Genomic DNA, 10,873 nt, shown 5'->3' with positions numbered 1-10,873 from the left:
TCTTCAACCGACGTCACGCCGTGCTGACGTCACCGCGGAGCCACGCTGCACTGCCAGTCCAAACAACTTTTCCCGAGGAACTCCACACACAACGCTTTCAGCAGTCCATCGTCAAAGAGCCGAGGGTTAACAAAGTAGCCGTAAAACACCAGCGATAAAAACGTGACCAGGAATCAGCGGAACGACGTGACTTTACCTTTGAGTACATATAAGTTAGCTTTTCTTCTCAGTATATATATTTTCTCGTACAACTGTCGTCTCTTTTTGGAAGTTAAGATGAGGAATCTGTGGTTGTTGTTCCTCGTCGGGCTGGCGACTGGGTTTATCAGTGAAAAAGTAAGTAGCTTTTAATTTCACTTTTTTATTTTAAATATCGAAAAAACTAACGTTATATAAAACGTAAACGTTATTTTTTACTCGATAACGTTGACCTTTATGTTTCTTTTATCCTGAGAAAAGACGTTAATTAGCCGTTGAGATACACTTAGAAAATGCGAGCGTCCATAACGTTTAATTTTGTTCAGTTGACTGTTGCGTTTGTGTTTTTCCTCCATTTAGGCTCAAAATATGATGTTATACCGTCTTAGCTTGTTCGGGAGATTTATTTTTTTAGCATACCTTCCTTAATTGGTCCACCTGGGCGTTGTATGTGAGTCTGTGCTATAAATAATTAACATGAAAACAAGCATGAGCGAATGGTATCTCCCAGGAAGCAACCGTATTTACATTAGACATACGTTAAACTGACTGATGTGGGGTGTAATGTTACTGATAATTCACCCACAGACTGTGTTGTCTATTCAAGCCAAGTTCATGCGTCTAGTTGGTGTCAAGTTCACACAGGGCCAAAGTCTGTTCAGTCTCTAGCTCACAACTTTGACATTTCAACCCAAACCTCCAGACCTGGCCTGGATTTCCCACCCACACAGGGCTCGTGACAAGTATTAAAATGTCATAATTTACAAAATGAAATTCTGTATCAGAAACTGATGAATATTTAAGTTGGATATAAATGCAGTGAATGACGAAGTCCTGCCTGATCTGACAAGTCGGACTTGTGCCAAACTAGAAAATATCTCCCTGTGTGTGTGTGACTGTGTGTGTTGTAAAGCTGGAAAACACCTGGAAATGACAGGCTGAAGCAGAGCTCTGTGCATTGTCACAAGTGCAAAAATATCCTTGTATGATTAAAGCCACAAACAAGAGCCAGGGAACTTTGCCACCTCTCCAAAAATGCATGATATTTATGATTTATGGACTGCATATTGTAAAAGGGAGAGAAGTGAAACCTGAGACTGCCACGGATATGTGTAGCCAGAGCTGGCAAGGCAGTAAACACTGGCTAAATACTGAAAAAGTTCAGGAGACAGAGAGAGAGAATAAACACAGTTTAATGTAATATTTTTTCCCACCTAAGGCCCCATGAGTTTTAATGTTACAACACATAAATGTATGTGATTATTGAAAAACAACTTCTCTAACTTATGAAATTGTGCCTTTATATTTGTATGCCATACTCTGATTTACACTTGCTGTGATTCCCTATCACTTTATGCCACTAATACACAGACTCCAGGCCTAAATTGCTGGGCGTGATGGGTTACAGTGTATATTCAAACTGTCTATTTCTCTCTGAGTGTGGCTGTAGAATTACTGGTTAGGCAGTCCGTGACGTTGCTCACATCTCAACGATGAATGTTGAAACAGGCTCCTGAGCCTGTGAGCCAGTAGTTGTGTCATTTTCTGGATGGATGACTCACTGCGAGTCCCACTGGGCTAGTCCAGGCAAGCTTATAAGTGTGTGGGTTTCAGACCCAACCATAATAGGTAAGAGGAAGCATGTGACACCTTTCACTTAATGTTATTAATGGTTATTTTCACAGTTCTTCTGAACGACACAGATGACAGAAGGACCACATTAAAACAAACACACACAAAAAGCATTCTACTGATGATAATCCATGAGTATAAAAGCAGGCGGCCATCATCTCTAACTGTGGAGAATGTGTGGTCTAACTTAGTTTCATGTGCTCTCAGTTTATCAGTAGCACAGCATTAGTCACAACATATTAGGCTCAACACGGGACTGTATATGAAGGGATGACTGTACCCATCCTGTCTATCTCACAGCTTCTGATTTGCTGCCGTTTCTGTGACATTTTGGTGGCTTTGTTGGTTAGCCTTTATGTTTGACTTTCAATTTCAGCATGTCTTAAAGAGATTGTAAAACCAGAGCTAACTAAGTTTTGGTGGTGGTAGGAATCTCTCTTGTACTGTTCTTAGCTCCACCACAAAGCTTTTAATATTTTCAGCCTTTTAACTGGTAAAAAATGTGTCTTTTGTTAAATGGTGTGGACTAGGAGTTTAAGTTTGGGGGCAGCAGATTCAAATAATCTCATATAAGGCCATTATGATACCTTCCATGTGTACGACAAAAGGAGATATTGTGTCTTTCTTTACAGTCCTACCAAATTCTGTCAACAGAGCTGTAGTAAAAATGAAAGTAATCTGCTTAACCCGGATACTCCTGATTCTTTTCTTATCAGATATCTTTGCCCTTTGTGAAGCCTTTGGAGACTATAACTACTGTAAATTAGCAGATACATTTGATGTTGAGGGGGTTCAAACCCTTTATGACATGTAGCCTAGCCTTTCTCAAACACACACCCCCCTCTAACACGGTGTTGTGTGTTGCTGCCACTATCTAGATGGTGATGACAGGTCTTCTGTGTGCTTTTGGCTGTTACACAACGTCACTCTTGACCCAACTGCTCTCTCATTATCATCCACTTCCAGCTCATAGAGGAAATATTTTACTATAATAATAAATCAAGCGGACACAAAAAAACATGGATTTGTTGATTACAATAATGCACTCCCAAAACACACTATACCCTATTGCATGTCTGTAGTGTTTCATCACTGCAACCTGGCTGTTTCCAGAAAACTGTCTTCACTTGGACAAAGCACCAGGACACCAGATGGTTATATATGGTCTGTGTGCATGTGTGTGAGCTATGTACATATGTATGTTTTCCAGATGTGTGTAACCTCTGACTGACTGAGTCAAGTCTTTTCAGTAAACCCCACTGCATAACTTTTTTCTGGCACAAGGGATGGACAGAGAAAGTAATAGCAGATTTCATCTTGCCTTCACATTTCCTTTTGTATGTTATATTGCACAATAAATCAGATAGTCGATAACAGATAATTATTCACCAATACACCAATACAGTCATTTATCATCCATAAATGCCAAACTTATTCTGGTGCCAGCTTCTCAAATTTAAGGATTTGCTGCTTTTCTCTGCTTAGGACGTTGGTTGGACATAAGAAATTTGAAGATGTCACCCCTATCTGGGAATTTGTGATCACTATGTCCTGACATTTTAGTAAATTACTGATTAATTGAAAAGAAACAAAATTAAGACATCAACATCTGTCATATTTATTGATACTGGACTTTATCCTTATTGACAGTAATAATGATTTCATCCATACAGCCTTGCCCTATTTCACTGTGCATGCGAGTGATTTTGTTTAAAGCACATCTAAGAGGTGCAAGCAGTGTTTTGGGCAATCCATCATTTCAGCAGCACCTTGTTGTGGCCTTAAAAGGGTATCCTGCTCATTTTCAAAATGTACATTGTGTACCTCCTTCACTGGGACAGTCCAGTCAATGTAGACATGAGCATGAGCCGCTCCCTTTCAAAGCTATTAAAGAGACCAGACAGCCAAGACCAGTGATGTCCAGTTTGACAGTAAATATAAGACTGCTCCAAAGTCAGAACACTCCCACAGTCATTTTAAGTTCAGTTTAAGTTTAAAGAGCTAGTTTAATGTCTGCAGCCGTTACAGTTTTGTGTGTCCCTGTGTCTTTCATTTCGACAAGTGCAGCATCTGCTTTTGTAATCCCCCGTTGAAGACAGCAAGAATGCGAAAGCTCCTTCTGCTATTTTCGTCAGCCCTGGCATTGTGAGACTCTGCTGTCATTTGAAAATTGATGTTAATGATTTTCTGTTTGGCCTGTTTCAACACGGAGTGAACACAACATCTGTTTTATGTCATAATGGTTTGTCTCTTGTTACATCTCAGTCAGCTCCAATAAAAAATATCAGATCTCTCAGGAGACAAAAAAGAAAGTCAGCTAAGAAATTCATCTGGCGCTTTGATTCACAATAGTTTATTGATACAAAAAAAATGTGGTCCAAGCAGAAAGAGATGACTGACATTATTAGGTAAAGTGCTTTGGCCTGCAGCAATAAAATAAAAACACACATTTTAGATCACTTCTTGTGTCACTTCTTAGGTACACTGTGAAATGAAAGGCCAGTTTTGGCAAAAGAAGACTCATGCAGTAGAATTAATACCTTTACTCTCCAAGTGTAAATATTTATTGCACTAAAAGATCCTCCTGCTATCACTAGCACCTGTTTCAGGAGAAACATACAGTAGTGTCCCTGTCTTTCTCCTTCCTTTCTTTAGTGTCCCTCCTTTCTCCCTCTCTCAGCACCTGTGTTAGTGGAAGCATAGTATACATACCAGACATATTTCAGGTCTCAATGGGCCATATTCATCCATGTCTGTGTGTGTAATGTGTGTAATGTGTGTGTGCGTCTGTCTTGCTGTCTTACTACCAACATCTGCTGAGCCATTCCCCTCTTTTTGAATTTCAGATTCATTATTATCAGGTTGCTTTCTTTGATTCATGCGTTTTTCTAGTCTGTGCAAGCCGGTTGTCATATTACCGTCTTTCTGAAGTTATCACAGCTTGTTTTATTCTGCTTCAGACATTAGGGCAGTCGTATTTTATCAAGCTGGTGAATCACCTCACCTAGTTAAGACCCTCATCTCTTTGGTTGGAACCTGGTTTTTAAAGTCAGACCAAGCTTTAGATGACAAGACAAGAAAGGTTTTGGTTTTCATCACACTCCTTTGTGTAGTGTTTGGGTTAGTGGGAGATTTTCTTACACTACAATCTCATATATAACATGCTTTTCGTGTGTGTGCGTGTGTCTATGTCTCTGTTGTGTGTTTTGCCTTTGAAGCTGCTCAATCTCTCCTCCTCAAACGCACTTAGATCTCTGTCTGGCTCTGTGAAGCATCACAAATTACTGCCACAACACACGAAATGAAAAAAAAAAAATAGCCTCCATCTTTATGTACATGCTACAGTATGGATGCAATACACACTATGGCTAAATTCACAGACAGCAGTGAACGCTGACATACTTGGCTAGGCTGTGAGAGGTATTGTCTCACTCCCAAACTGTAGAGATATTCACATGTTTTTGATTAGTGAAAGGAATTCTGCAAGTGTGAATAGAGGAGACCTATGTGTCTGTGTCTCCTCTGTCTTTGTTAGTATTCCTCTGCTGCTTGAATCATAACAGCTGTATTTTCTCCTCTTTTCCAGCTCTATGTCTCCTCCCAGACACCCTTCTCCACGACAGATGACCTGTACATAGAGGGCCATACATCAGGTGGCCTCCCGATAGATGATGAAGATGGTGACGACAATGACGGTTCAGGCTCTGGATCCGGTGACTATGGTAAGGACACCACTGCCTTTGTTTTTTATTTTTATCAATGGAAACCGTGTTGGTTGCAACACCACATTCTTAGTTTTAAGCAGTTTTAGACAATACATAAATGAAGAGTATCCAAATACATCATCAACATTTAGCAGACTTTCTGTTTTTCTTTTTCTTCAACAGTCCAGGGCCCTGTTTTCCAAAAGCACCTAGACTTACAGTGGGATTCATCTTAATTTTAAAGTGCTTTTGGGAAACTTTTGTACCTTTTTCTTTCCTGAAATTCAAATTTCCGTACAGGTAGTTAGTTTGACAAAAGTTTTCCTCATCTCATGGTGTGTTCCCTAATCCACTTTATCCACTCCTTCGCAAATGTCAGACAAATGAGCAATACATGTCCTGTAGACACAAGTGCTTGCGTATTCAGACACAGAAGCACTCACTCAACAGTCTGCCAGATGTTTGTCCTGAGGTGATGTGGGGTTAACCAGGTGACATTTTATTGGAAACGCACAGATGTCAGATACTCTCCGCCTTTACTGCCAGTGACTCACCTCCATGCCCACAGTGAATAATGCGTTAGAACATTCAGTGTGTGATCACATTATAAACTGAAATGTGGTGAGGTGAATTCCAGAAGGTTATAAAACTTACAGATTGCATTCCTCCTGCGTGTAAAAGGAGCTGCTTAATTAACATCTCGAGGGCACATATTATCATGACATCATTATCCGATTAAAACTGTTTAGCTACAAAATGTCAGCCTTTCATGTGCTGAAACATACTGCTCTGTTTTTAGCTTGGTGGTTAGTCATTTTTAAAATAATCCAGTGGATTTTTAAGTGATTTATTTATGTTACGAAGTAGAAGAATCATCTCAAGACTGAAAAAGTTTAACTTAACATCATTAAAGATACATGGTTTTCTTCGGACAGCACCAACTCTGTACCAAAATTAGACTCTAAGACTATAATGCACTTGCAGTCTGTTTAAAGGTGACAGGGAGAGACATTGTTTGTACTCTTAAATCAGTATAGTATATTGAAAGTAAGCTCACTCTCGTGTGTTAGAATTTGTGGTGATTGTTTTCTCTATCTCAGACCTCGCAGATAAAGAAGAGGAACTCATGAGGTTCCTCAACTTCTCTCAGACCACAGTCTCCAAAAAAATGGTTCCAACTCAGCCACAGCCAACAGCGAACTCTCCTCACAACCCATCAACCACAGCAACACACAGCCAGGACCCATCAACCACAGTGAAGGACACAGAGACAACACCATTCGTATTACCGAATGGGGACAACCGTGATGAGGAGGTATGCAGCTCAAAGACAGAAAATCTTTATAATTTGGGGCCCAAGATAAACCACTGGTAATATACTGTAGATGATTTAAAAGGTTCAAACAAATAATACACATGGTATATATACTGTAGAGAAATGTCTTCGGACATTATTATTGGTTTACAGACTTGTATTCAATTGCACTGTTTACTTACAACATCTGTACGAACCAAAGCCCTCCCAAGAATAAATCTATTATATGCATTTTGACTCATGATGTGAAATTATTATAGTGAGGCTATATCTGTTCCTACTTTTGTAACATGTTATAACAAAACTTTAAGAACTAAGAGTTTTAACAATTTATTTCCAATGTCTATTTCAGGATTTGTACATTGTGCATTATGCTGTGCATCATGCCTTTAACTAACGCATATGTTCCCCCAGGTGGCAGGCCCAACAGCTGACTGGGTCACACAGAGGACCAGCCCCAGCTCCACCAGCACGCCTCAGAGCGAGACTACTGCAACCAAATTCAGCATGGACATCACTGTAAACAAAGATACCAACGAGGACAACAGTCTGGATAGGTGGGACGTCTCAACGCCCAAAAACCGTGGAGATGAGGATAAGGTGATCCAGGAGCTCGACAATGAACTTATGGCCAACAATGGCCGAGGCAGCAGAATATACGAGATGGACTCTCCTGAGGAGGTGACCTCTGAGAACATGTGGGAGAGGACGGAAGTGCTGGCAGGTGAGGACAGATTTCTACTGAATCACATGTCTGGTTTAATGAGTTGATTCACTGAAAGTATCTAAAGACGAAACAGATAAAGGTTTTTATGATAAAGCATAAATTAGCAGCAGGTGTGGGACACTGTCAAAAACAATTACATTTTTTTTTTATGTCCTCTCCAGCGGTGATAGCATGTGGAGTGGTAGGATTCCTCTGTGCTGTTTTCCTTCTCGCCCTCCTCGCCTACCGCATGAAGAAGAAGGACGAAGGTAGCTACGACCTGGGAGACACCAAAGTTTCCACAACAGCCTATCAAAAAGCGCCTACCAAGGAGTTCTATGCCTGAACTGACCAAAAGGGGACTTTAAATGGAGTCTGTCTCCTCCCAAGCAGGACTAAGAATGGATCTATAAACAACTGAAGACAATTCCTCTTGATGAAGTTTGAAGTCAAGCACCTCTGTTCTTCTTCAGTGCTCCCAGCATCTTTTCATTTTCCTACCTTCCTCCTCTGCTTCCCTTTCACATCTTGCCATATGATGTTCAGTGTTTGTGAAGAAGATGTCATAAGGGAACAAATAAGACTATTAAAATACATTCCTATTGTTCCATTCTGGGAGAGGAGTTAGATGTTAAGTACACATCCGAAATTTTGAGTAAGGAATCTTTACTAGAGTGTCACAATAAATCACAACTGCTCTAGTGTAGGAAAGTCATCAACTTTAAAATACTGAAAACACTGTGCCTTTATATTCACGTTATTTCTGTGTCTGAACCACACTTGGCTGGACTTGGTTCTGCATTAGACAGATCGATTGTCCCATTTAGCAGAACTACAGCCTGACCTGTCTCAGCTCAGCTTAACAACATTGAGGAAGTTCACAGAAACATATGAATAGCCTTAACGCAATGCTGTTAATGAAAATGGTACCACGTATGGGATTAGTATTACGAAGGGCCTTCACAAATTTAAACCCTTGTCCCTTTATTTGAGGTCAGATGTGTTTAACATTTTTCATTGTTACATTTCATTTACTGTACGCTTTCTTTGCTGATTTGAAGATTTTTTGTTGTTGTTGTTATGAGGAATGAATATGTTTTTTCCATATGCTGTCCAGTATTGGAATGAGAGATTTTGTTACTCTGCAGGTACATATTTTTGTTGTTTTCTCACAGATATTTGACACTTATAGAACTGACCAAATATAAATGTGCTTTATTTGTCTTTTGAAAAATTATTTTTTACAAGCTTTTTCAATGTCTTTTGATGTTTAGAGATTATATTTCTGTAAGCCATTTTAAAAAAAGAGATTTCAGTCTTTTAGCTGTGTTCAGTGGCAGCCTTGCACCCAATATTAATAATATTTTCAGGATAATTTTATTCAGTGACTGAGTGCAGTGAGCATGTGGAGCAGAATTGCTAAGGTAGAGCCAAGGCTAATGACTATAATTCAGGAACCGTGACAGTGACCAGGGCTTTCTGAAGCGGCCACAGCACATTCCTCTCTGACTGTCAGCTCTGTACAGCTACAATAGCAGGTTTGATCTTAAAGGGACAGTGACAGTGTGACTGACACGATTATCCCAAATTAGTTATTTATTCACTATTTACAGATTATTTTAAATTTGTCGCAGTGTAAGATAGTGCAAGCATGTCAGGTTAAACACGTGTTTGTCAATTGTCAATCTTTACCTCAACCAGCCAACCAAAGGAGCACGGAAGCTTCTAGAGACTTTTAGAGCGTCGGTAAAGACACGAGGCAATTAACAGCAACAACAGGGTGGTTTCCCTTTTAATAGCACCTAATACTTCCTTGTATACACCCTGTTAAATATAGATTTTAGTGACAATATTTGGGATTTTCCCTATGTGTAGGCGTTGATGAATTTTAACCAGCTACTTACTGCCTAATATGTGTCAAAGAACTGTACTTTTTACACCAGCCTTTTATTGAAATGGGGGGAATGTTGTCTTGAAGCAACTCTGTCTGTGGCCTTACAATCTTTGTGAAAAGGTCAAATAAATTTTTTAAAAACAAACTTTGGTCATCAAATCATCAAAAATGACTGTGATCGGTGGTCTGTACATACAGAGAGGTGGGGCTAAGTGGTTGAACTATGAGTTGGCCTGTCCCCTTTCCACACATTCTTACTGAAATTGTATTAGTTTTAATTTTTGTAGCCCTGACTTAACTCTGACCCTAAGAGGTGTTAAGTTGGTATAGGATGTTCCTAATAAGGTCGAAGTCATTATTTTTGCTTGTTTTTACATCATCTAGTTTCAAAGGTCACTGCTACTATCTGTTGTAAAGTTTGTAGCAGCAGTGTTTGTATCTATTAAGAGTTTGATTCCCTTCATGAGGCAGTAACGTCAGTAAAAAAAAAAAAAAAAGGTGAGTAAGGCTACATTTATTTTTTGTTTTTTAGTCAAGTCTTAATAGAGTTTACGTGACATAATTATATTTTCCATAATAGAAATTACTTCGTTCAAGCAGTTTTCTGAATGCAAATACAAACTACCTATTTACCATGGCTGGAATAAACAACGCAATCTTATAGCTAACCCACTGTGACTTACCGTTGATGACGTGAATATTGTTGGGCGCTTGAATCCTCCGTGCCTCACATTACATTGTAGACATTCATTCACAGTTGCTTTACCTTTAAGCTGTACAGAACCTTAACTGGATTAATTCTGGGCTAGACTCCACTGTGCCAGTGTAGGCTAGGAAAAACTCTGACATTTCTGTTTGTATGGACGTAAGAAATGTCTAACATAAACCCTAAGCATAGAGGGTCAGGACAATGGGTTAGCTCTTGCTAGCAATCCAACAGGTGATGACACACAATAACTTTTCTGTTGTAGAATCTCTGTAAGATTATACAGTATGTCGATGATACTATAATTTATATGTATTAATTTATACTTGCTTATGCTAAGACTATAATCCAGGTTAACATGTCAGTGATAAATTGGGATTGTACAGTATTTACTCATGATCTAAGCCTCTTTGTGCCTACTGCTCAGTCTTGTTATTAAATGTTTGTATTTTAAATGTATTTGACAAGTCTTGGTTCAATTCATTTTCAGTTTAATAGATTTTTTTAAAACACCCTTTTTCATATGAATACATTTGATAAATGATTAGAGATGAATAATAAGTTCCTTGTAAATATGTTGGATCTTTAATTTTCAGTTTAACCGAAGTTGAATATGAATTGACCGAGGCCTTGTTTTGAGCAAATAAACACCCACACAGTGGTGGCGACCAACCAAAACTCATCTCGCAGATCAAATCGTGACCTAAGCATATGATTT

At 39.2% G+C, this 10,873-nt stretch overlaps 1 protein-coding gene across 1 annotated transcript; it reads left to right on the top strand.

The window, feature by feature from the left end:
- The first annotated feature begins 91 nt into the window (after positions 1–91).
- Positions 92–9,594, top strand: LOC117266182 (uncharacterized). Its single transcript, XM_033641215.2, has 5 exons — positions 92–336; positions 5,417–5,552; positions 6,635–6,849; positions 7,264–7,573; positions 7,738–9,594. Exons 1-5 carry the CDS (start codon positions 277–279, stop codon positions 7,899–7,901), a joined length of 885 nt encoding a protein of 294 aa, XP_033497106.2. The 5' UTR covers positions 92–276; the 3' UTR covers positions 7,902–9,594.
- The last annotated feature ends 1,279 nt before the right edge of the window (positions 9,595–10,873 follow it).

This window comes from Epinephelus lanceolatus, chromosome 10, assembly GCF_041903045.1.
Source record: "Epinephelus lanceolatus isolate andai-2023 chromosome 10, ASM4190304v1, whole genome shotgun sequence".
Classification (NCBI taxonomy): domain Eukaryota; kingdom Metazoa; phylum Chordata; class Actinopteri; order Perciformes; family Serranidae; genus Epinephelus; species Epinephelus lanceolatus.
Note: the sequence above shows the minus strand (reverse complement) of the source record. Positions and strands in the feature narration are given on the sequence as shown.

What these genes read in the sequence shown, in the direction of transcription:
- LOC117266182 (XM_033641215.2), top strand. Translation starts at nt 277, where the DNA reads ATGAGGAATCTGTGGTTGTTGTTCCTCGTCGGGCTGGCGACTGGGTTT. An exon ending in CTGGGTTTATCAGTGAAAAA is followed by an intron (nt 337 to 5,416) that starts GTAAGTAGCTTT and finishes CCTCTTTTCCAG; the next exon opens with CTCTATGTCTCCTCCCAGAC. An exon ending in GGGACAACCGTGATGAGGAG is followed by an intron (nt 6,850 to 7,263) that starts GTATGCAGCTCA and finishes ATGTTCCCCCAG; the next exon opens with GTGGCAGGCCCAACAGCTGA.